Genomic DNA, 26550 nt, shown 5'->3' with positions numbered 1-26550 from the left:
GCCTGGTGCTGAGCCTCCCCGGGGTCGAGTCTATCCATTATCTCTCCCGGAGACGGAGGCAATGTCTCAGTACATTCAAGAGAATCTGGCAAGAGGGTTCATCAGGAAGTCAGTGTCACCTGCTGGGGCAGGGTTCTTTTTCGTGCAGAAGAAGAATGGGGAACTACGTCCATGCATAGACTACAGGGGTCTTAACGCTATCACCGTTATGAACAAGTATCCTTTGCCCTTGATATCTGAGCTTTTTGATAGGCTTCGGGGAGCAAGGGTGTTTACAAACTAGATCTGCGGGGTGCTTACAACCTGATTCGCATCCGTGAGGGGGACGAATGGAAAACAGCGTTTAACACCAGAGATGGGCACTATGAGTATCTGGTGATGCCCTTCGGGCTCTGTAATGCCCCAGCCGTTTTCCAAGACTTTGTCAATGACATCTTCCGGGATATGCTTTCCACCTCGGTTGTAGTCTATCTGGATGATATTCTCATCTTTTCTCCAGATATTGACTCCCACCGGAGAGATGTTGGCAGAGTCTTCGACCTCCTTCGGGCAAACTCTCTTTATGCAAAGTTGGAGAAGTGTATGTTTGAGCAGGAGTCTTTACCGTTCCTGGGCTATATCATCTCCGCCCAGGGATTGGCTATGGATCCTGCCAAATTACAGACTGTGATGGACTGGCAAGAGCCCCATTCTCTTAAGGCGGTGCAGCGCTTTATGGGGTTCATTAATTATTACCGCCAGTTCATTCCCCACTTCTCAACTCTGGTAGCTCCCTTGGTAGCCCTCACCAAGAAGGGAGCAAATCCCAAAGTGTGGTCTGAAGAGGTCTCCAGGGCCTTTTCTTCTACTAAGTCTCATTTTGCTAGCGCTCCCATCCTACATCGTCCCGATGTCGATAAGCCGTTTATAATGGAGGTGGATGCCTCTTCCGTTGGTGCTGGAGCAGTCCTCTTCCAAAAGGATGCTCAAGGTCGGAAGCATCCGTGCTTCTTCTTCTCCAAGACCTTCACACCAGCGGAGAGGAATTATTCCATCGGGGACAGGGAGTTGCTAGCGATGAAATTGGCTTTCTCAGAGTGGAGACATCTCTTGGAGGGGGTTCGTTTTCCCTTTCAAGTTTTCACAGACCACAAAAATTTGCTATATTTGCAAACAGCCCAGCGGCTAAATTCTCGCAAGGCCAGATGGTCCTTATTCTTCTCCCGATTCCACTTCACCCTCCATTATCTCGCTGGGGAGAAGAACATTCGAGCTGATGCCCTTTCTCGCTCTGTTGTGTCATCTGAGGAGGAGGAAGGAGAGCCTCGGCTTATTGTTCCTTCTGAGAGCTTGAGAACCGTGGCTCCGGTGTCGCTTGAGTCTGTGCCTCCGGGCAAGACTTTTGTGCCCATAAATTTGCGACCGGAGGTTCTCTCTTGGGCTCATTCCTCCAGGGTGGGTGGACACTTTGGGACAAAAAGGACATCTGAGCTGCTGGCGAGGACGTACTGGTGGCCGCATATGCTCCGAGGTGTCAGAGATTACGTTCTGGCGTGTGTCTCATGCGCCAAAAATAAGTCTCTTCGACAACGGCCGTCTGGGTTACTCTGTCCCTTGCCGGTGGCAGACAGGCCCTGGGAGATGGTCGGGATGGACTTTGTAGTGGGTTTGCCCAAGTCTCGCGGCTGTACCGTCATTTGGGTTATTACCGATCATTTCTCGAAAATGGTGCATTTGGTGCCGCTCCCACGGTTACCTTCTGCACGGGCCTTGGCAGCGTTGTTCATAAGACACATCTTCCGCCTACACGGCATGCCAGACAAAATTGTCAGTGACCGGGGTCCCCAGTTTGCATCTCGGTTCTGGAGAGAGCTTTGTCGTCTTCTCAGCATTGAGTTAAATCTCTCTTCCGCATATCATCCCGAGACGAATGGGTTGGTAGAGAGGGCCAATCAGACTCTGGTCACATATCTACGACATTTTGTTTCTGCCAGGCAGGATGACTGGGCATCTTTATTACCATGGGCAGAGTTCACCCTTAATAATGCTGTAGCTGACTCCACTGGTCTGACACCTTTCCTCCTTAATTACGGCCAGCATCCGCGGGTTCCTGTGCCTATGCCCGTGTCCTCTGCTGACTCCAGGGTGGCAGACTGGGCAGTGGAGGCACGGGACATTTGGGACCGCACTCAGGATGCCATTCGGGCCTCAAAGGAGAGAATGAGGTCCTCCGCCGATGCACATCGGCGCACTGCCCGACCTTTGCTCCTGGCGATTTAGTGTGGCTCTCCGCCCGTAACATCAGGCTGCATATAGAGTCCACTAAGTTTACACCTCGCTACTTGGGTCCCTTCAAGGTCCTCAAATAGGTTAATCCTGTGGTCTACCGTCTGGCCCTTCCTCCACGCCTTGGTATCACCGACACCTTTCATGTGTCCCTCCTTAAGCCCGTATACATGTCCCGGTTTTCTGAGTCATCTGCCGGGACATCGGGTTCGTCTACGGATGATTACGAGGTGAACGCTATTTTGGGGTACAAGGTGGTACGTGGTAAAAAATTCTATTTGGTGGATTGGAAGGGTTATGGCCCTGAGGACAGGTCCTGGGAGCCTGCTGAGCACATTCGGGCTCCGCAGCTCATTGCTGCCTTTGAACGTAGCGAGGCCCAAGGAGGGGGGGCCCTAGGAGGGGGGGGGGGGGTAATGTTAGGGGTCGAGTTCCTGCCTCTGCACAGGGGGAATCTCGGGCCATCTCCGCTGCGGTCTCCCATTCTTCTCCTGCTGCAGTGGAGCTTGCTCAGCAGAGAAGTCGATCCCAGCGTCTCGCTCAGTCTGACTCTGTGCTTAGAGTTACTGCTGCGTTTCCTGCTTCTCCCATTGAAGTCAGTGCTGGGCAGCGGCGAGCGGACGTTTCTGGGGCTAAGTCCTGCTTTTTACATTCTGAGCATGCCCAGAGTAAGATCTCTCAGTGGAGATCGAGGGTCACATGATCAGATACTGCAGCTAAGGTCCTTGTAGCTGCTAGGACTAAATTCTGCTTTGCACTCTGAGCATGCCCAGGGCGAGATCTCTCAGTGGAGATCCAGGGTCACATGCTCAGGTGCTGCAGCACTCCATTGGTCCTTCTTTGGAAGGTCCTAAACATGCTGCAGCTATTTAAGCCTTGCATGGCCGCACGGCCATGCGCTAGTATTGTCTTGTAAATATGTGTGTGTTGTGAGTGAATGTCGCTCTTTAAATAACCCTCCCTATTGAATGTCTGTTCGCGGAAGGTGTATGTTTGCTATCTAGCGCCCGACTTATCCAACAGCACGAAACACACATTACAGCTACCAGTTGCTGTGTCCGCCAGTATGGCGCCGTGCGCTTGCTCTGCGCTTTCCTGACCCAAGCCTGGGTGGTTAGTGGCGTCCGTCAGTGCGGCACCGCACGCACTCTTGTGCCTTTATATTACTATTTATGTTCCTCTGACACACCCAGTTGCGGTGTTGTGCCAGCAAGTGTCTAATCGGACTTCAATCCTGTGTAGGGGTTGAGTCCGCTGACTTCTTGCTCGCACTTTATGTGCGGTACTGCGGTCCTGTGACGCAACAGGATCGCTTCCTTCACGCAGGGTGAAGTTAACCCATGTGTGTATACTTAGTACCGCCATATAGTCCGTCTTACTAGCAGCAGGGTCTTTTACCTGCACGGTGGACCTCGGACGGCGAACGCACCTAATACCATTACACCTTATACTTGGTGCGTTCCGCCAGTCCTAACATATGGTCTCGGGGATGCCCCTAATTTTAATATTGTTTCTGCGATTTCGATCTTCTAAATCCGCTACTTTGAGCTTCAGCTTGTGCAACTCTTTTGTGATGTCTTTATTTATTTTAGAGGTTAGATCTGGCCTCTCTTCTATTTTTTTAATTCTGTCCTCAAACCCGTCCATCCTTTTGCTGAGGAGGGACAATGAGTCTTCTAGTAATTTATTTTGTTTATCAAATTTTTCATTCATACTATTTTCGAATTTGTCCATTTTCCCTGTCAATTTAGATATAAGAATCCCCACAGAATTCAAGTCAAATCCCTGGGTATCGTCTATGTTTGGGTTACTTATTTTTTGCTTGGATTTAGCTGGACTCAAGTTAGGAGAGGTTTCTGAGACCTCGTCAGATGAGTCATGTGGAGTAGTGTATTTTTCGGCTATAACCTCTGGAATTTTCCTCTTTAAAGAGGTAGATGAATCCATCTCTATAATAGTAGTGGGGAAGGATTGTTTTACTTCATTTTGGTTAGAGAGTTTTTCGTGGTCTGAATCTTCCTCATCTTTTAGTGGGGACCTGGACCTATTGGGACTTGTTTTAGTTATCAAGTCTTTTGATGTATTTCGCCCTACCCCTTTAAATTTTTGAGCTTTTTGAGAATTAGATAAGGCCATGTTTGAGAATTGGGGTTTGGCCGAAGATTTACTCATAATTATCCCCGATCCGTGCTCTAGAATTCAGATAGTAGTAACTAAGACAGTCACAGAATAGGGTAGGAGGGTTGCCCACACTCTAAATCTCCCAGCAAAGTTGGAGTTATATAGAATGATTTATATGTTGTCGTGGAAGAATTTTAGGGAGGATTAATCAGAATTCTCTACTGGTAACTCTGAAGTAAGAGACAAAGGGTTGCTTATTAGAATAACCCTAAGAATATAATTTAGGAGAGAGAGGTTACTATATAGGCAGGCAGTAGTTATGACTATGCAGAGATGCAGAGGGGTGTGTAAACTAATACTATTCACCTGGGTTTGATCCTACCAGAGAAATTAGGTTATAGCTCTTTTGCATTAAAAGCCCTTCAGGCTCCTAACTAGTCATCAGCAGGATTAGTTGTGTTGTAGTCTCCTCTTCTTGATAGTGGATCTGGCAGGGTCTTCAAAGCCAACGGCGTTCCGGACCGTCGGACTCCGTTAATCTCTCTACCCCCTGTGATGCAGCATCCAGCATAAGCTGGAACTCACCACCTCCAGAAATGGCGCTGAAGCAGTCCGGCCGGCTGTCTAAGTCCTCAGCTTGTGTTGACGCGTTGTCGTCTTCCGGTGCATGGACTTTCCCAGCCAGGAGCTGGAATTTACCGCCGATTAGATTTGCAGCTGATCAGGTCCAGCTTGTGTTGTCCGGCGCAGCTTTAACAGGAGCCGGTCGTGTGTGTCGCCTGGTCCGCCGCTGGCCACCAATAAAATGGCGGCGTCTTCTGTTTTCTCCTATGATGCGAAGTAAAGGGGAGTGTCGGAGGTGGCGAGAAGCGCTGTCCGTCACTTCACCGGATCCTCCCTGAATCCTTAATTGTTCTTTTCTGCCTCCGCCTTTCCGACCGGGGAGGCTTGGTGCTGTATAGAGATGGGCAGGACGGTAAATACTCCTATTGTGTCAGATGACGATTTTCTAAGATGGCGCCCGGAGAGCTGGTACTTCTTTAATTAGCCGGGCCGGTGTCGGGGTGAAGGTTATAAACTCTGTGACCCGTTAATTCCGAGGGTTCTTCTGTTGTCAGGTGGGTTGTCACAGTACTAGGTGGACAAGTTGAGGAATCACAGTCAATTTAACAGTGAGAAAACTGGCAGGAAAAACAGCTGAAGATTCCTGTCACAAAGATTGACAGGCCTCAAAATGCTGAAAGGGATTTCTCTCAGAAGAGACAATTAAGTCACAAATTTAGGTTCTCTGTTATCCTAGAGAGATACTGGGAACATATCCTTGATTATTTTTACCAAAGGATGCTGTTTTTCCACGGTTTGAGTTGATTTCAGACGATGTCACTCAGGAGCTTAGGCACCGCACACCTTACACCATTGCTGCCTAGGCCACGCCCCCTTTGTGAATAATTCCAAAGTTATCACCACACAAAGTGACACACGTCAGATTGTAAAAATGGGGCCTGAATAAGAACACAAAACTGGAAGAGGTTAAATCAGAGGATTCTGGACACTACTGTAATCAAAAACTGACTATAGACAATAACATCTACTGAAATGCTCAAACTGAACAGTCTCCATCAGTAATAAATGAGCAGCTAGTGGTGAAACCTCTCTGGGGGAATTAGAGCACGGGGCTCGGTGACTTCACAATGTAAACTATCGGAAGCTCCAACATTTTCTGTCAGATGAGTTTCAATAAGAAATATTACACACTTAAAGAGAACTGTGTATAATAGTTGTTATACAGGCAGGATATGGCGGACACACAGGACAGAGCAAGGCACAGAAGGACCTGGGTCAAATGAGGACAAATGACAATCAGGCATGGAGCAGAGGAAGGAGTGACCTTAAATAGACCGAGTGCTGCAGAACTTCCGGGTCAAGATCCTCCAGAATCATAGAGTGGAAGGATGGAACGTCTGCTCTGGTTCCTTCTTGCACAGAAGTGTTCCGAGCAAACACAACCCTAGTTAGGGTATTAGTCCCACTAATATTACATGACTCTGTGAAGCAACAAGGTTCGTCCTTGTACTGACCGAGTGACGGAACTCGCGTCTAATTTGGCATTGTACCGCCATATGGGGCCGCCATTTCACTAGCAGCAGTTCTGTCTCCTGTACGGTGGACCCCGGGCTGCGAACGCACCAATATCAACATCACATTTACTCGGTGCGTTCCTCCAGCCGTAACATAAGGTCAATGGCGGCACCTACGCAGTAGCATCTATAAGTAAGAGATAGAGGTTAGTGGACAGGTGCCACTGGTGTCATTTTGCTGGATGTAATTATTTTTTCTAAGCCTCCCAATAGTCACAATATAGGCATTATCAAAAATAATATCAACAATATTATATGTATTATGTAAAATGGGGGGCAGGTCAGTGAGGGATCAGCGACCTGTCATAAGCCAATACAGATGAATTTGTAATCAGAGCACGACATAAAGACCCGCCCACAGACCAGCCCCAAAGCACCACAGAAAGCCCCGCCCACAGCCCCGCCCCAGAGCACGAGAATCTCATTAACTGAAAACTACAAATACAGATTAAACAAGAGTAAACCAAAGTTGCATTCATTTATGGTGGACCATTGGAGCTACTATAAATCCTGACCAGAAGTTTAGAGAAAATAATATTGCTCCCCATTTCAGGAGAGATTGTGCAGTAATCTGAATTTCTTAGGATTAAAAACAATGTAATTTATGACGTGGAATGAATCCATGAATCCAGGGCCATGACGACACATCTCCTGCTTAAAAAAATAAAGGGAACACTTAAAGAGCAGAATATACGGTAACTCCAAATAAATCAAACTTCTGTGAAATCAAACTGTTCACTTAGGAAGCAACACTGATTGACAATCAATGTCACATGCTGTTGTGCAAATGGAATAGACAACAGATGGAAATTATTGGCAATTATCAAGACCCCCTCAATAAAGGAGTGGTTCTGCAGGTGGGGACCACAGACCACATCTCAGTAACAATGCTTTCTGGCTGTGGTTTTGGTCACTTTTGAATGTTGGTTGTGCTTTCACACTCGTGGTAGCATGAGACGGACTCTACAACCCACACAAGTGGCTCAGGTAGTGCAGCTCATCCAGGATGGCACATCAATGCGAGCTGTGGCAAGAAGGTTTGCTGTGTCTGTCAGTGTAGTGTCCAGAGGCTGGAAGTGCTACCAGGAGACAGGCCAGTACACCAGGAGCCATGGAGTGGGCCGTAGGAGGGAAACATACCAGCAGCAGGACCGCCACCTCAGCCTTTGTGCAAGGAGGAACAGGAGGAGCGCTGCCAGAGCCCTGCGAATAGACCTCCAGCAGGCCACAAATGTGCATGTGTCTGAAGAAAAGGTTAGAAACCGACTCCATGAGGATGGTCTGAGTGCCCGACGTCCACAGATGGGGGTTGTGCTCACAGCCCAACACCGTGCAGGATGCTTGGCATTTGCCACAGAACACCAGGATTGGAAAATTCACCACTGGCACCCTGTGCTCTTCACAGATGAAAGCAGGTTCACACTGAGCATGTGATAGACATGACAGAGTCTGGAGATGCTGTGGAGAGTGATCTGCTGCCTGCAACATCCTTCAGCATGACCGGTTTGGCAATGGGTAAATAATGGTGTGGGGTGGCATTACTTTGGAGGGCCGCACAGCCCTCCATGTGCTCGCCAGAGGTAGCCTGACTGCCATTATGTACTGAGATGAGATCCTTAGACCCCTTGTGAGACCATATGCTGGTGCGGTTGGCCCTGGGTTCCTCGTAATGAAGGACAATGCCAGAACTCATGTGGCTGGAGTGTGTCAGCAGTTCCTGCAAGATGAAGGCCTTGAAGCTATGGACTGGCCTGCCCGTTCCCCAGACCTGAATCCAATTCAACATATCTGGGACATCATGTCTCGCACCAGCTACCAACGTCACGTTGCACCACAGACTGTCCAGGAGTTGGCGGATGCTTTAGTCCTGGTCTGGGAGGAGATCCCTCAGGAGACCATCCGCCGCCTCATCAGGAGCATGCCCAGGCGTTGTAGGGAGGTCATACAGGCACGTGGAGGCCATACACACTACTGAGCATCATTTCCTTGTATTGAGGCATTTCCACTGAAGTTGGATCAGCGTGTAACTACATTTTCCACTTTGATTTTGAGTATCATTCCAAATACAGACCTCCGTGGGTTATTCATTTTGATTTACATTGATTATTTTTGTTTTATTGTTCTCAACACATTCCACTATGTAATCAATAAAAATTTACAACTGGAATATTTCATTCAGTGATATCTAGGATGTGGGATTTTAGTGTTCTCTTAATTTTTTTGAGCAGTGTATATTACAGCCATCAGCCACGCACAGTTCAGAGATATATCATGGCACCGGTGTGATGGGTTTATGTAGATTATCACAATCCTCCTTGAAGTCAGTCGGTTTTAATACAAATTGAAAAGTCAAGATAAAGGGAAACTCTGTTATTGTCCAGAAATTCACACTTGGCCTAGGGTTCTAGGAAGCCAACAGCATCATTACCCTCCGCTTTCTCTTACAGGCCCATCTTAATATTTTTATTCAAATGATTTTCTATCTTGTCAGCTGTCATTTGGCTAAACTAAATCCGAACTAATTATCTTTCCTCCATCACGCATATCTTCCCTACCTGATCGATCTATCAAAATAAATGAAATCACACTTTCCCCTGTCCCGGAAATCCGCTGTGTGGGAGTAACCCATGACTCTGCCCTGTCGTTCAAACCGCACATCCAAGCTCTCGCCACCTCCTGTCGCCTCCAGCTCAAAAATATTTCCAGATTCCATCCTTTCCTCATCCCTCACTCTACCAAAATGCTTGTGCATGCCCTAATGATCTCCCGCCTCGACTACTGCAATGTCCTCCTCTGTGGCCTACCTTCTAACACTCTCGTACCTCTCAAGTCCATCCTTAGCTCTGCTGCCGACTAATTAATCTCTCTCCTCGCTACACTCCTGCTTCCCCTCTTTGCAAATCCCTTCACTGGCTCCCAATTTCCCAGTGTATCCAGTTTGAAGTACTAACACTGACCTACAAAGCCATCCATAACCTTTCTCCTCCAAACTAATCTCTCAATATCTTCCCTCACGTAATCTCTGGTCCTCCCAAGACCTCCTTCTCTCATCCACGCTTATTCGCTCCTCACCCAATCGCCTCCAAGATTTCTCCTGAATATTCCCCATCATCTGGAATTCTGTGCCGCAACAAGTCCGGTTATCCACCACATTTGGATCCATCAAACAGAACCTGAAAACCCACCTCTTCAGGATAGGTTACAACCTGTAATGACCACACAGCCACCTGAAAAACATCGGAACTCCTGCAACCCCCGACCTGCTGCCTCCTTCCCCATAATCCTGTAGAATGCAAGCCTGCAAGGGCAGGGTCCTCGCCTCTCTGTATCAGTCCATGATTGTTAGTTTGTTTACTGTAAGTGATATTTGCATTTTAATGTAACCCATTCTCATTTACAGCACCATGGAATTAATGGTGCTATATAAATAAATAATAATAATAATTTGGCTTTGTAGTTCACAGATCTGGGCAGGTAACAGCGTCTCCTAAACCCAGGGGGTAGGTTGATCTACCAGGCTGTAAGTTCTATAGAAAAGGGCTTTCAATGACCAAAGTCATTTGAACAGTTTTGGGTGGAGAAGAATGTTGTGGTCTAGAGGCAAAATGGTGATCATGGTAATACGGCCGGACTACACCACCGATAAAGCAGCCACAGCCGGTGACTAAGAAGAATCTGTGACCTCTCTGCATTTAGTGCTTACTACTCACCTGGATAGCCATATGTGGGAATCTCCTCTTTACACCACTCATTCCCACTCACATATGTCTCTGTAGTATTAATATGGGCCCGATCTTCACCCTGAAACAAATATTTTAAAAGTCACCGACAGATGGAGAAGTGTTATGATCTGGTGATTAAGGAGCTACATGCGACTAGCTCTGAGCAGGTGGTAACTATACTGACTGCAGTCCCTAAGCTCGACACAACACTAGAAGTAGCCGTGGAATGCTCCTAACTCTGCCTAGGCATCTCGTCACAGCCTAAGAGCTAACTACCCCTAAAGATAGAAGCAGGAAAACTATCTTGCCTCAGAGAAAATCCCGAAATTATAGATTAGCCCTCCACAAGTAATGACTGTGAGAGAAGAAGGAAATGACATACGTAGTATGAAACAAGATTTAGCACAGGAGGCCACTTCTAGCTAGATAGACATAGTACAGGACAGAACGCTGTGCGGTCAGTAATAAAAACTAGAAAAAATCCACCGCAGAGGAATGCAAAAATCTCCACACCTGACTAAAGGTGTGGAGGGCAAACTCTGCTGCCCAGAGCTTCCAGCCTAGCTGAATAGATCCATACTGATAAGCTGGACAAATGAACAAAACATAGAAAGTGCTGAACAACAAAGTCCACAACAAGTGAACTGCAAAAGGACAAGCAAGGACTTAGCTTTTGCTGAACTGGTCAGAGTGTCAGGAAAATCCTAAGAGCAATGACTCCAGGCAGGAACAATTGACAACTGACATTGAATGAGGGAAAAGGCCAGACTAATATAGCCGAGCCAGAAAGACGATCAGTGAAAACAGCTGCTGAAGCTAAATCCAAGAAGCAGCCATACCAGTCAAAACCACAGGAGGGAGCCCAAGAGCAGAACTCACAAAAATGCTACTTACAACCACCGGAGGGAGCCCAAGAGCGGAATTCACAACAGAGAAGTCACATCTATGATCAGCTCTAATCCTGCCATCTCCACAGCTCTCATTACACAAGTATAAAACATATAATACTCGTGGATAAAACAAGACTGAGCACAAGACCTTCACCGGTGTCTACACATCATAGGGGAGATCTCCTGACACCTTCTCTCCATCTACCTGATGATCCTGAGGAGTATTGGGATCTTCTTGCTTGCAGTCTTGTGGAAGAAGAGGACGGGGACATCTCTCTGGTGTTGTCCTCTTACTGGATAGATCTGGAGGAAACACATACAGGGAGTGAATTCATTCTTTACATACAGATAATTATAGGCCGTGTGTATTTAGTCCTGTCTATTACCTGGAGATGTGAGGGGCTGGGGAACCTCCATTATGACGTTCTTGTACAGATCTTTGTGTCCTTCTAAATACTCCCACTCCTCCATGGAGAAATAGACAGCGACATCCTGACACCTTATAGGAACCTGACACATACAATTATACCGTCATCCCCCAATCTCTTCATAGCGTTACTGTATAATGTCCCAGCATTCCCAGCAGTGTCACCTCTCCAGTCAGCAGCTCAATCATCTTGTAGATGAGTTCTAGGACCTTCTGATGATTGATGTCCTCATGGATCAGGGGGTGAGGTGGAGGCCCCGTGATTGGGCTCAGGGGTCTTCCCCATCCCTCAGACACAGGGTCCTTACTGCGATCACTAGAGGTCTTCTTCACCACTGTGTAATCCTGGTAATGGAGAGACACATTAATAAATCTTACTACAGACATTTCCAGAGTCCTCACCTCTCCAGTTCTGTCCATCTGTTATTCCCATAGATAAGAATGATGTAATGTGACGTCATCAGAATCTCTCACCTCTCCAGTAAGCCGGAAGAGGATCTCTAGGGTGAGGTGTAATATCCTCTCCGCCATCTTGTCTCTGTCCATATCCATCTTTGATTGGTAAAACAGGAAAATTTTCTTTTGTAGAAGATCTTCACTGAAGGGATCCGATATTGTAGAGACCTGAATGAGAAGATGAGCCGATGTAACATTGCAGAAATCATGTGTAATAATACAATTACTGGAAATAATAAGGGAAACATATGAGGAGATTTATTATTTTACAGTATTTAGTTTCCTTCTTTACATCTACTAATAAAACCTATATATTTAGGCCACAGACAACAAGCAGTTTCTTCCTTGGAGTTGATATAGAAGGGTTAATAGTTTGCCTTTAAGTGCCTTTTGCCTTTAATTGTTAGAATTACTAGAATCTGTTGACACAGTAGTCTGATGGTCTCCTTTCAAGGAGACTATACTTCTTATCAATGTATGTTCTTAATAGTCAGCAACAACATGTTCTGGGTTATGGTAAATAAAGTATGACCCTGGGTGATGGTGGGGGCTACATGACTTACATTGACATGCATTTGTTGTAAATGGTATAAAATATTGCCTCTTGCTGCATTATATCAGATAAAAGTGACTTGCTCACAGAATGTGTGAGGTGTTTTTTTGTCTCCAAGCACGCTTGTAAAATGACGGGCGTAATTCCACAATTTGGCCTCACTGGTGATCTGTCAGCTGACATTGGTCAGAACGAAAACAGCTATGACACTTTTGGCTCCCAACGTGGGGCCTTGTGACCAGCCTATTCGGAATCCGTATGTGGGAGCTTTCTGGGAGATTGGCCATGCAAAACACCAGCTGCAGCAAGGTGAGAAATTTTATTCTTACAATCTGTTTTGCACTTGCAATCTCTCTTCTGGATCTCTCCATACCTCTGGGTAAAAGGCTGCGAGCACGGTTCAAAGAATCCACATCACCAGTGAGTTTTGTGTTTTGTCTGTTTATGTCCGTATGAGAATTGAATAATAAAGTAATAATGGTGATAATTGTTATCTGTATTATTTGTCAATATTCTAATTGGTTATGTATTTGTTTTGTGTGTGTGTAATACAGAGCTGGGATAGACTCTGTGCAGTACTGTTATTTTGTTCATTTTGGATTGGCAGTACATCATATGAAGCTGTAATTTCAGGGCCGTGGTTTTTGTTGTTTGGCCTTTAGTGTTTTCAGAGTGTCAGTGGACACTGTTGCAGTTTTTTTTATATAGAGTTGTGTTAATTCCAAAGTGCAAAATAGGCAGGCTGTGTGAACCTTGTATGTATATGAGAAACTCTGAATGAGATGACAGGTGAGTAAATGAAAATAAGGGATAAATAGATAAATCCCTGATTGATGAGGGGTTCCGTTAGGTGTGGTCCTCTGTATGTGACAGAAGACATTCTTCAACTCAGTTTGAGCTGAGTTAGGTGGAGTGATTGAGATAAGGGATTTTCTTCTTGTAAAAATCAACTGAAAAGTGAAAGGAAAGGAAAAAAAGCAATCCCTGAATGAGCACGTATGAATGAATGATCACATAAGTATCATTACTTATCTAACTGCTGTTCATTGTCCAGGATGAATGAGTTGTGGATATTTTTAATGTACATTTAATTTACATCTGAGATTCAGTGAAACCCGTGTTATATATGGTTTGATATTGGATAGGTTTCTATATGTGTTTTGGCCGGACGCAGTCAGAATCAGCTTATTCAAGTTATGCAGTGATCTGCCTGTATAGAGAAACTGTTTTTAATTCCGAGAGGATGAATGTTTTGTAGACATTAAGTCTGAAAACTGCTGCATTCTGTTTCTGTGTGTGTAAGACACCAAGCTCGTATCTGTGTTTATACCTAATGGGAGGGGTGAGTCGAACGCCTGCCCGAATTGCTTGTTATTTCTCCTTTCTGTGCTGTGGGCCAGAGGAAGGGGGCATGCAGCTGCGCTGAAGAATATGGAGCTGTGCATATTCTGTCCTTGGTTTAGTACACGCTGAAAAATTTGTGTTTAAAGTACTGTATGTATTGAAGTAGAAAAAATATTGTAAATTGAAGTTGGAATTTGAAAGTAAAAGAACTGTGCCTATTTTAGAGGAAACTTGTAAGTGATTGAAAGATTGGTAAAAAGATTCACCTGCTTCAAGTTGAGTGATTGATATATAGCAAATTGAGGATCAACGGAGGAGGTAGCTAACTGCATTGCTGATGTAGTAGGTGAGAGGCCTAACACATCTGGGCCTTCTTGCTACAGTCAGCTGGTTTTTGTTGCGGGTGAGAGGCAGGAAAAGCCTTCCCGCTCCATGGAGCTGAGCTGAAGGGTTAGAGGCCTAACACACCTGGGCCTTCCTTTTCTAGCCAGCTGATCTAACGAGTGAGAGGCAGTTTTAGCCTTCCCGTTACATCCTTTAGGTCTACCGGGTGAGAGGCAGGAAAAGCCTTCCTGCTAAATCTTGACACTCGCTCTGACTTGCTACGTGTGGCCACCCGTAGATGGAAAAACAACATTAAAAAGGGCATTTGCAGAATAAAGGTGAGCTGTCTGAGGAATAAGTTGAAGCCATGGGCACCTTGTTCTGTGTGCAGTCAGGGACCCCAATGGGATCCAGAACCGCTGTACAGATTGAAAAAGGAAGCAGTGAAAGATGTGAGACCAATATTGAAAAAAAAGGCAAAAATGCCAGTGTGTGGATGTTTGGATGTACAAAAAGGCACAAAGGCACAGACAAGGGAAGAAAATAGCATGTGAATAAATGGCGTCTGGGAGAGTGCAGCAGGACGGAAGTAAGGTGTATTGTGAATGTTTTGATGCTCAAAAGTCTGACTATGACCGACACATTACTGCTACCGTTATACCTTTGTATAACCAGAAACCCAGACAAGACAGATGGATTTGTAAACATTGTGGTCAGACAAGCCCAGACTGAAGAAATACTTGTATGATCCGTGCTGCAACCCGACCTAAGTGAATTGCACTGAATCCTGTCCAGACAAGATCACATGTAGTGACATAAGAAGCTGACACAGGATTGTGGGTAGTGGGGACATTGACTTTTTGGGAGTAAGCTGACAGTAATCCTTTTGGGAAGGAGCTGTAGACCAGCATGTCATGTCACCCCCAACCGGACATCTAGTCACCCCCACCACCAGAGAACCAACCACAACAGGTAGGGTAAGACAGATACAGGAGTACTATCCCTGGAGGCCCTCTGACTAGCTAGCAACGCTAAAACAATTGGCTAACCCTGAGAACCAACCTTTCCCATTTTACAGACAAAAAAAGACAATATGATGGACGTATAAGTGCACCTGAGCAGACCTAGAGAGTTGGTGAGCACAAAAGCAGGTGACGTACTAGGACGCAAATTAAGACTTTTACAGATGTGACAAAAGGAGAGAGCATAGAGATGTACTTTGGACGGTTACAGTTGAAATGGGCAGACATGGGGTACAGTCCAGTAAACCCACTTGATGTTAAAATATTGGTAAATACATTCATTGACGGTATGACAAAAGGCTTACGAGACGCAGTACAGACAGCCAGACCTGAATGGAGAAATATAGATCCAAAGACCTCCTGAAGGTTGCTAAAGGAGTTGAACAAACTAGGACAATAAGACGACGTGTCATGTATGCTGGAGTACAAGGAAAACAGTAGAGACATAGTAAGGGATCTAAGGACTTAGAAACAGTGAAGTGCTGGAATTGTGGAGAAAATGGACACTCAGACCAATCTTCCACCTCCTTCACCTTCAGATTAGGAAACTGACAACCCAGTGACAAATGTGTGCCCTGTTCTTGTCCCCTCCGGACCTGGTCCTGCCTTGATGACCACCATACCAGTGCCGGGAGGGAAAGAGACAGAATTCTTGACTGACAGCCAGAACTGTGGTACACAAAGACTTGATAATGCCAGACATGATTACTGACGAGACTGTGGAATGTGTGAGAGTAGAGGGACAAGCGACTGAAGCCCCTATGACTAAACAAAAAAGACTAGCCAAGAGGTGCTTACAAACTTATTGTTAGTGACAATACCCCTATGAATTTGGTGGGAGCAGAGTTGAGTGCTGTCTAGGCCACCATACAGTACTCTCCTGAGGGTATTACAGTCACAAGTCCCCTTTCATATAAACACTTGGGGCAGAGGGACGCCAGGGTCTTCCACGTGCACATTCTACCACAGGTAAATCATGCCCTATTATAGCTACACTTAATTTCATTCATTTACCAGTTTAGTAGTTTCCTTACACAAAGATGGTATAGTTACCGTGTATTTCTAGGTTGTCTTCATATGATATATAGTTTTTAGCCATTCATTATATTCGCTCAAACCATAGTCGCTGTTTATTTGTCTTTTCCACTTCTTATACCTTATCGCAAGCAACTGGTATCGATATATGGTATTTTTCAAATCCCTTCTTTTTGTATTTACAACTGTTAGTTATGGATTTATATAGGGCTGCTACATTCTTAGAATTGTGCTTTGCTGTGGCCTATGGCATTGTGCTCCCCCGTTTTATGACTCAGCATCTTTCGTAATTATATATATTTTTTAGAGCTGCTGCAGGTAAAGTCGCTAACAGTTACACAGATTCGAATTGTGCATGGGGAATATCCCATGATTATTGCCCTATCTGAAGAAGCAGAATGTTTCTTACATCAGCCGGTAAGCCCATTAAAAATGCAGAGCTGGTGAAACAATTAGTGGAGGCATTGATGTTACCAGTCCAGGTTGGCATCGTCAAGGTAAAAGCACACACAAACGGTGACTCTGTGGAGGTAGAGGGCAACAGAAGGGCGAACGAGGCTGCTAAAGTAGCAGCAAGGCGGCCTAGGGAGCAATGGAAGGTGGTGGGGAGTCAGCGTATTCCAGCTATACTGAGCCTAGATGTTCTGAAATCCCTCCAGCTGCCCAGAGAAGGAACACTGGGAGAATGGGAGCTGAGCTGAACTCAGAAAGAGTATGGGAGAATAAGGATAAATCGTATATACCAAGATCCCTGCTCCCAATCATGGCGCAAGCAACACATGGCCCCACTCACACCTCAAAATGTCACATGTGTCCATGGTAGATGCCTTCTGGATCGCTCCTGGTTTCAGTTACGCAGCCGCAAAGCTCGTACAGTCATGCCTCATCTGTGCACAGCACAACCCAGGTAAAACAGTAAAAGTCCCTAAGAAAGCGACACCCAGGCCTCTCTACCCATTTCAGAGACTGAAGACTGGCTACATACAGCTACCCAATGTAGGAGTGTGTGAAAAATGTCCTTTTATGTGTAGATCTCTTCTCTGGTTGGCTGGAAGCCTATCTGGTAAAATGTGCAGATGCTAAAGCGACTGCAGACAAACTGATGAAAGAACTGATCTGCAGGTATGGTGGTCCAGAAACCATAGAAAGTGATAAGGGTACACACTTCACGGGAGAAATAATGAGGGAAGTCATGCTGGCCCTGGGAGAACATCAAGCATATCATGCACCATATAGACCACAAAGTAGTGGGAAAGTGGAGAGACTAAATGGGACACAAACTGAAAAATCAAAGGTCACGGCAGACACAGGAAAGAGCGGGGTAGAGTGCTTGTCTCTTGCACTCTTGTCAGTCAGATACTCCAAATAGAAAGACAGGCTTGTCTCCTTTTGAAGTCCTGTTTGGTAGTTTGCCAAAGACTGGTCTGTACTTCCCACAGGTGCTACAAATGCAACACGGTGCTATGACAGCCCATGTCTAGGCCTTGCAGAAAAGACTTAATGTGGTGCATAAACATATGTTTTCATCCATTCCAGATCCTAATGCCAGTGCAGACGTACATCAGCTGAATCCAGGTGATTAGGTGGTCATACACAGACACGTGAGAAGGAGCCTAGATCCACGGTTTGATGGCCCGTTTTACAGTCCAGCTGACCACATTCACCTCAGGGAAACTTGAGGGAAAGCCCATCTGGATCCATGCCAGTCACTGCAAAAAGATCTTTTCAGCAGCAGAATGACTGTTCTCCTAATCACATTGCTGGCAGTGGTAGGATGTTTGCACCTTAGAGTACCGTCACGTGCTGTGCTTTGCTTTCACTTTACGGCCGGCAGTCAGTCAGTGCGGGAAGCAGACGGCAAGGGACAGACACCGGAATGTAAGTATGTAGTGTTTGGTTTTTTTTTACGCTGGTAACCATGGTAAACATCGGGTTACTAAGCGCGGCCCTGCGCTTAGTAAACCGATGTTTACCCTGGTTACCCGGGGACCTCGGCATCGTTGGTCGCTGGAGAGCTGTCTGTGTGACAGCTCTCCAGCGACCACACAACGACTTACCAACGATCATGGCCAGGTCGTATCGCTGGTCGTGATCGTTGGTAAATCGTATAGTGTAACGGTACCCTTAGAGACACTGGATAAACTTTTAAATGTTGACAAGGACAACAACTTATTCAACATCTTGCTTTTCTTATAAAAGACGCGGAAGGACAAAAACTGCTGGACTGTTGGATCTGTATAAACAGCCCAGTATCTGCAAGGACTATGCTGTACTTAGCCTTCCTAGAAAGCTCCCAGGCTCGAGTTCATATGAGGACAACCAGCAGAGGGCGCCTCTTATGAACTCGAGCCTGGGAGCTTTCTAGGAAAGTTCCCACAATCTAGGGACAACCAGCAGAGGGCGCCTCACCGCAAATGAAGGTAAATATAGGTCATTGACCTACTTTACCTTCATTCCCCGGGGTTTTGCAGCCACGAACAACGTTGCATTAGCAAAGCTCGTGGCTGCAAAATATTTTAACCCCTTCAGATGGATTTACATCGTTGGACATTACAGATCTTCGGAAGGTAAGGATATTGTTGGTTTATTTTTTTTTTATTTGTTACAGAACAAGGGTCTTCAGTGACTGGATTGGGCGTTGAATAAAATATTACAACAACCTTTGTGTTTATTTCATTAAAATAATTTTTAATAATGTGTTTGTGTTTTTTTAACCCTTTACTAGTATTGGATTAATAATGGATAGGTGTCATAATTGACGCCTCTCCATTATTAATCTGGCTTAATGTCACCTTACAATAGCAAGGTGACATTAACCCTTCATTACCCCATATCCCACCGCTACACGGGAATGGGAAGAGAGTGGCCAAGTGCCAGAATAGGCGCATCTTCCAGATGTGCCTTTTCTGGGGTGGCTGGGGGCAGATGTTTTTAGCCAGGAGGGGGGAGGGCCAATAACCATGGACCCTCTCTAGGCTATTAATATCTGCCCTCAGTCACTGGCTTTACTACTCTGGCGGAGAAAATTGCGCAGGAGCCCACGCCAATTTTTTCCGCCATTTAACCCTTTAATTTAGTAGATAGAACGCCCAAATTTTGCATATACACACTACTAACATTAGTAGTGTGGAATATGCAAAAAAAAAAGATGATATGAGATGGTTTACTGTATGTAACCATGTCTCATATCATGTCGGGTTTAGGAAGGAGATAGCAAAAGCCGGCAATTGAATTACCGGCTTTAAAGCTATCTAGCGCTGTATGAAGTAATAATATATATACATATATGTGTCTAATGACATATATATATATATATATATATATATATATATATATATATAGACAGTATATATATATATATATATTTTTTTTTTAACACATGGATCCCTTGTATAGCCGTATGTTGGTTTTGCAAGCCTGCGAGAAAAACACAGTACGGATGCCATACGGATTACATACGGAGGATGCCATGCGCAAAATACGCTGATACACCCTGCCTACGGAGGAGCTACGGACCACTATTTTGGGGACTTTTCAGCGTATTACAGCCGTAATATACGGACCGTATTGTCTTACGCTGAGTGTGACTCCAGCCTTAGGGTTTGGATTAGGGTTGAGATTAGGGTCAGCATTAGGGTTAGGTTTGGGATTAGGGTTATGGTTAGGGTTGGGATTAGGGTTAGTGGTGTAATGGGATTAGGTTTGGGATTAGGGTTAAGGTACCGTCACACTAGACGATATCGCTAGCGATCCGTGACGTTGCAGCGTCCTCGCTAGCGATATCGTCCAGTGTGACAGGCAGCAGCGATCAGGCCCCTGCTGTGCTGTCGCTGGTCGGGGCAGAAAGTCCAGAACTTTATTTGGTCGCTGGACTCCCCGTAGACATCGCTGAATCGGCGTGTGACACCGATTCAGCGATGTCTTCACTGGTAACCAGGGTAAACATCGGGTAACTAAGCGCAGGGCCGCGATTAGTAACCCGATGTTTACCCTGGTTACCATCCTAAAAGTAAAAAAAACAAACACTACATACTTACCTACAGCTGTCTGTCCTCCAGCGCTGTGCTCTGCACTCCTCCTGTACTGGCTGTGAGCGTCGGTCAGCCGGAAAGCAGAGCGGTGACGTCACCGCTCTGCTTTCCGGCCGCTGTGCTCACACAGACAGTACAGGAGGAGTGCAGAGCACAGCGCTGGAGGACAGACAGCGGTAGGTAAGTATGTAGTGTTTGTTTTTTTTACTTTTAGGATGGTAACCAGGGTAAACATCGGGTTACTAAGCGCGGCCCTGCGCTTAGTTACCCGATGTTTACCCTGGTTACCGGCATCGTTGGTCGCTGGAGAGCGGTCTGTGTGACAGCTCTCCAGCGACCAAACAGCGACGCTGCAGCGATCCGGATCGTTGTCGGTATCGCTGCAGCGTCGCTAAGTGTGACGGTACCTTTAGGTTGGAAGTTAGGGTTGAGATTAGGGTTAGGGGTGTGTTGGGCTTAGGGTTTTGATAAGGGTTATTGTTGTGAATTCTGTGGCTGAATTCACTCCTGTGGTCACAAGTGGTACTGCAGCTTCTGAGCTTCCTCCCTCAGGTGTTCTGGTGAGCTCGTTAACTGCTTCATTACTTAACTCCGCCTGATGCTGCTATCCTTGCTCCTTGTCAATGTTTCAGTGTTGGATCTGAGCTTCTCCTGATTGTTCCTGTGACCTGCTGCTCTGTATAGCTAAGTGCTTTTTGCTTTTTTGTTGCTTTTTTTCTGTCCAGCTTGTCTTTTGTTTTGCTGGAAGCTCTGAGACGCAAAGGGTGTACCGCCGTGCCGTTAGTTCGGCACGGTGGGTTTTTTTTGCCCCCTTTGCGTGGTTTTGCTTTAGGGTTTTTTGTAGACTGCAAAGTTCGCTTTACTGTCCTCGCTCTGTCCTAGAATATCGGGCCCCACTTTGCTGAATCTATTTCATCCCTACGTTTTGTCTTTTCATCTTACTCACAGTCATTATATGTGGGGGGCTGCCTTTTCCTTTGGGGAATTTCTCTGGGGCAAGTCAGGCCTATTTTTCTATCTTCAGGCTAGCTAGTTTCTTAGGCTGTGCCGAGTTGCCTAGGTAGTTGTTAGGCGCAATCCACAGCCGCTTTTAGTTGTGTTTAGGATAGGATCAGGTGTGCAGTCTACAGAGTTTCCACGTCTCAGAGCTCGTTCTTGTATTTTTGGGTATTTGTCAGATCACTGTGTGCGCTCTGATCGCTAAGCACACTGTGTTTCTGGATTGCCTTCATAACACCTGTCATTAGCAAACATAACAGGTTATGGTTAGGGTTGGGATTAGGGGTGTGTTGGGGTTAGGGGTGCGATTATGGTTGGGATTAGGGGTGTGTTGGGGTTAGGCTTGTGATTAGGATTATGGATAGGGTTGGGATTATGGGTGTGTTGGGGTTAGTGTTGGAGTTAGAATTGGGGGTTTTCCACTGTTAAGGTACATTATGGGGTCTCCAAACGCGACATGGCTCCACCATTGATTCCAGACAATTTTGCATTCAAAAAGTCAAATGGTGCTTCCACCCTTCTGAGCTTTGCCGTGCACCCAAATAGTGGTTTACCCCCTCATATGGGGAATCAGCGTACTCAGGACAATCTGGACATCAACTTTTGAGGTCCAATTTCTCCTGTTACCATTGTGAAAATAAAAAATTGCAAGCTAAAGAGTCATTTTTGAGGAAAAATTTTTTTTTTTAATTTTCACGGCTGTACGTTATAAACTTCTGTGAAGCACTTGGGGGATCAAATTGCTCACCACACATCTACATAAGTTCCTTAATGGGTATAGTATCCAAAATGGTGTCACTTGTGGGGGGTTTCCTCAGTTTAGGCACATCAGGGGCTCTCCAAACGCGACATGGCGTCCGATCTCAATTCCAGCCAATTCTGCATTGAAAAAGTCAAATGGCACTCCTTCTCTTCCAAGCTCTGCCGTGCGCCCAAACAGTGGTTTACCCCCACATATGGGGAATCGGTGTATTCTGGAGAAATTGCACAACAAATTTTGTGGTTTATTTTCTCTTTTTACACTTACGAAAATAAAAAAAACATTGGTTCTGAATTAAAATGTTTATTAAAAAAAAGTTAAATGTTAGTTTTTTCTTCCACATTCTTTCACTTCTTGTGAAGCAAGTAAAGGGTTAATAAACTTTTTGAATGTGGTTTTGAGCACCTTGAGGGGTGCAGTTTTTAGAATGGTGTCACACTTGCTTATTTTCTATCATATAGACCCCTCAAAGTTACTTCAAATGTGATTTGGTCCCTAAACAAAAATGGTGTTGTAAAAATGAGAAATCGCTGGTCAAATTTTAACCCTTATAACTCCCTAACAAAAAAAAAATTGTTTCCCAAATTGTGCTGATGTAAAGTAGACATGTGGGAAATGTTACTTATTAACTATTTTTTGTGACATATCTCTGTGATTTAATGGCATAAAAATTCAAAGTTTGAAAATTGCAAAATGTAAAAAATTTTTGGCATGCTCCCGTTTTTTTCATAAATAAACGCAAGTAATATCGAAGAAATGTTACCACTAACATGAAGTACAATACGTCATGAAAAAACATTCTAAGAATCAGCGGGATCCCGTAAAGCGTTCCAGAGTTATAACCTCATAAAGGGACAGTGGTCAGAATTGTGAAAATTGGCTCTGTCACTAAGGGGTTAAAAGAAGCTGAGCTGTGATTGGTTGCTATGAGTAACAGTTTTACCACTCCACAACACCTCAGCAGACACTGACCGGGTGGGAAAAATCTTGCATCCCTGGGAACATAAGCTCCAGCCATTGTCTGCCCCCAGAAAGGAGCAGAGAGCACATGACAGAAATGAATCCCCCTCCTCTATTACTGCCGCGCTCTATTGTTACCGGCGTAGAAAATCGCATCATCAGCGGCCGCACACAGAGCCGCACTGCCAGGTTACATAACAGCACATCTCCAGGAACTCCCTGCTCAGCGCCACCCAGCTCGGGACTATGGGATGGAGGATGTGTGATGGGTATATGGGCACGGGAATATGGGATGGAGGATGTGTGATGGGTATATGGGCACGGGAATATGGGATGGAGGATGTGTGATGGGTATATGGGCACGGGAATATGGGATGGAGGATGTGAGAAGGCTATATGGGCACGGGACTATGGGATGGAGGATGTGTGATGGGTATATGGGCACTGGACTATGGAATGGAGGATGTGTGATGGATATATGGGAACTGGACTATGGGATGGAGGATATGTATGATGGGTATATGGGTACTGGACTATGGGATGGAGGATGTGTGATGGGTATATGGGCACGGGACTATGGAATGGAGGATCTGTGATGGGTGTATGGGCACTGGACTATGGGATGGAGGATGTGTGATGGGTATATGGGCACAGGACTATGGAATGGAGGATCTGTGATGGGTATATAGGCACTGGACTATGGGATGGAGGATATGTATGATGGGTATACAGGCACGGGACTATGGGATGGAGGATGTGTGATGGGTATATGGGCAGGGGACTTTGGGATGGAGGATGTGTTATGGGTATATGGGCACGGGACTATGGGATGGAGGATGTGTGATGGGTATATGGGCACTGGACTACGGGATGGAGGATGGGTATATGGGCACTGGACTATGGGATGGAGGATGTGTATGATGGACACTTGACTATGGGATGCAGGATGTGTGATGATCTCCCGCTTCGACTACTGCAACATCCTTCTCTGTGGCCTCCCTGCTAAAACCCTTGCACCTCTCCAGTCCATCCTTAACTCTGCTGCCCGACTAATTCATCTCTCTCCTCCGCTTCTCCCCTCTGCAAATCTCTTCACTGGCGACCATTCCCTCTTGCCTTGTCCATGTATGGCTTGGTCCAGTAGCCCATTTATCATCAGATTGTCCTGGTTCCTCGACTTCTGACGCGGACCTTGTTAATCCAGGCGACGTCTGAGCCGGCATGACTCTCTTTGTTCGTGACACTCTCATGTTTATTGAGGTAGGCACCATAGTGTTATGGACCACTACTGGTATATTATGTCCCACAGGGCAGAGCCAGGATTTGAACCCCAGTCTCCCACATTGGTGGCTGTGATTTTACTAAACGCGGCACATGTATTGCCGGCTTCTATTATGTCTTTTACCGAATGTTACCGACTTTTCCGATAATAAGAAAAATGCTTGTGTTACCGATCATGTATCCGAATGTACCATATTCGCACCGAATTTATGTTTGGCGATTATTTTCTGAACATATTCGCTCATCTCTAATTATGGCCACCACAACCTGCTACACAAAATAATAACCCCCACTCAGTATGGAGGAATTTACAGTCCACCACAACCCCAGTATAATGGCTCCTACCAGCCACACATTCAGCATGAGAGTCCTGACAGCTCTTCTCTTAATATGATGCCCCACAATTCCTGATATTTGAAAAAAATAACCTCACACTACTCATCCAACCCGGTTCCTGAGGAGCGCTGCTCTGGTCTGTGCGGTGTGAGTACTGAGGCTCCGTACTACAGGTGTGATGTAGTGACGTCATTGTGCCTGCAGTGCACGGAGTCTCAGACTCAGAAGTGAAGGCTGAATGGTGGATCAGGAGCTTTCCACTCCCTGATTCACTAATCTATTCAGCGGTATCACCGTCATGGGAATGTGGATATCGCTGAAATTGTGATGGTGGGAAGGAGAGGGCGACCAATACCGCACCCCACCGAGCCCTGTCAATTCATAGGCATCATAGCAACCGAGTGGGCTACCTTTATGGATAATACCCTCCTGCCTATCCAACTATTGTATGGGAAATATCTCATAGATCCTGGGTTCATTAGTATCTGCACCAAGAATTAGGCTAAGTGAGTATTTATTAATTGTCGGTGGTCGGAGGTAGTCAGTGATGTGGATGGTACCATATTGTGCATGTAGGGGGCAGTACTGTGGGAACATTAGTAAGTGGGGGGATGGCAGTACTGTGGGGACATTATACTGTGTGTGAGGGGGATGCCAGTCCTGTGGAAACATTGTCCTGTGTCTGTGGGAACTTTATACTGTGTGGCGGTATGGCGGTACTATGAGAACATTATACTGCGTGTGGTGGTATGGCGGTAATATGAGAAGATTTGTGCTGTGCTGCATTTGTAGAAAAAGACTGCTATCTGCTGTCCAGGCGGGACCATGTGACATCAATGGGAAGAGGGAGGGTTTCCGGAGGGAAGAGTCTAGAGGGTGCACCTGGTCAGGAGACCTTGATGACGCAGTTACTGATATTATAAAGGCCGGAGCCCCAAAGGCAGAACAGATTTGGCGCCAACAAAGGAAAGGGGTGCGGGGAAGAATCTGAGGTACCAGCTCATGGTAAAGTGCCCGAGGCAGCTGGGTGTGGGGCAGAACCTGCTTACAGGGCATAATGGGGGCATTACACTGTGTGGGGCCAAGAAAGGGTCCCTGTACTAGGAGAACAATCCGCTCCCTCACTTCCTGTCCTCCATAGTTGGCTCGTATGTATCTATTACAGGAAACAGAACAACAACGTTATGATTCTTATAAAGTGGCAACAACAACCCCCAAAAGAGTCTCAGTGCAGAAGGGGTTAATGTCCCCGCACTCAGTAATGGGGAATCTCCACATACCTCCACCTGCAGAGCCGCACTCCACATATATGGCTACTCTGTGCGCACAGGACCTGTGCTGAGGTCACAGGAGGGAGGAGTCAGGGGTCATGTGATCCGCAGTGAAGACGCTACATGGAGACTTCTCCTCAGTCAGTGACATTTCCGCCATTATTCGCCCTCACTACTGGCACAATTACCTCGCGCCGCCTTTTCTACACAATGTTATGTGTGGAATGTAACGTGTGATTTCTCTGGAGACAAATAGACCCCACACATGAGGGAATTATTACCGGTTACCGGATGTCTAGTATATGGCGGCATATGATTGTGCTATCGCCTCCACACCAGGAGCACCGATCATTTCCGGGTTTGCTCGGTGGGAGTTCGGGTCCCCGCGCTGCATGTTTGGTGCTCTTTAGAGAGCCAATAAACATGCAGGGATTGTCTGCCACGCACTGTAATGCCGTAGCCATGTTGGTTGTGGCATTACAGTGATTGGCTGGCCGCACAGCATCATCAGGTCTATAAGAGACCTGGCCCCGCCCTGCTCGTCACATTCAGCTCTGGATTCAAACAGTGTAGGGAGAGCTGCTGCCGAGATAGGGTCAGATGTGGGGGGGTTTC

At 46.0% G+C, this 26550-nt stretch overlaps 1 protein-coding gene across 2 annotated transcripts in view; it reads right to left on the bottom strand.

Moving 5' to 3' along the window:
• Positions 1-26034, bottom strand: part of LOC138662920 (oocyte zinc finger protein XlCOF22-like) — a 70949-nt gene extending 44915 nt beyond the window's left edge. For both annotated transcript variants that reach the window (XM_069748923.1, XM_069748924.1), the window contains exons 1-6: positions 25945-26034; positions 12038-12187; positions 11729-11908; positions 11523-11646; positions 11342-11439; positions 10235-10325 (exon numbers count right to left, since the gene is read on the bottom strand). In XM_069748923.1, coding sequence (XP_069605024.1) covers positions 10235-10325; positions 11342-11439; positions 11523-11646; positions 11729-11908; positions 12038-12187; positions 25945-25971 — 670 coding nt within the window. In that variant the 5' untranslated portion in view covers positions 25972-26034. The remainder of the gene's footprint in view (positions 1-10234; positions 10326-11341; positions 11440-11522; positions 11647-11728; positions 11909-12037; positions 12188-25944) is intronic.
• Between the last annotated feature and the right edge of the window lie 516 nt (positions 26035-26550).

Source organism: Ranitomeya imitator, chromosome 2, assembly GCF_032444005.1.
Source record: "Ranitomeya imitator isolate aRanImi1 chromosome 2, aRanImi1.pri, whole genome shotgun sequence".
Classification (NCBI taxonomy): Eukaryota; Metazoa; Chordata; class Amphibia; order Anura; family Dendrobatidae; genus Ranitomeya; species Ranitomeya imitator.
The sequence above is the reverse complement of the archived record's forward strand: the minus strand, read 5'-3'. Positions and strand labels throughout refer to the sequence as shown.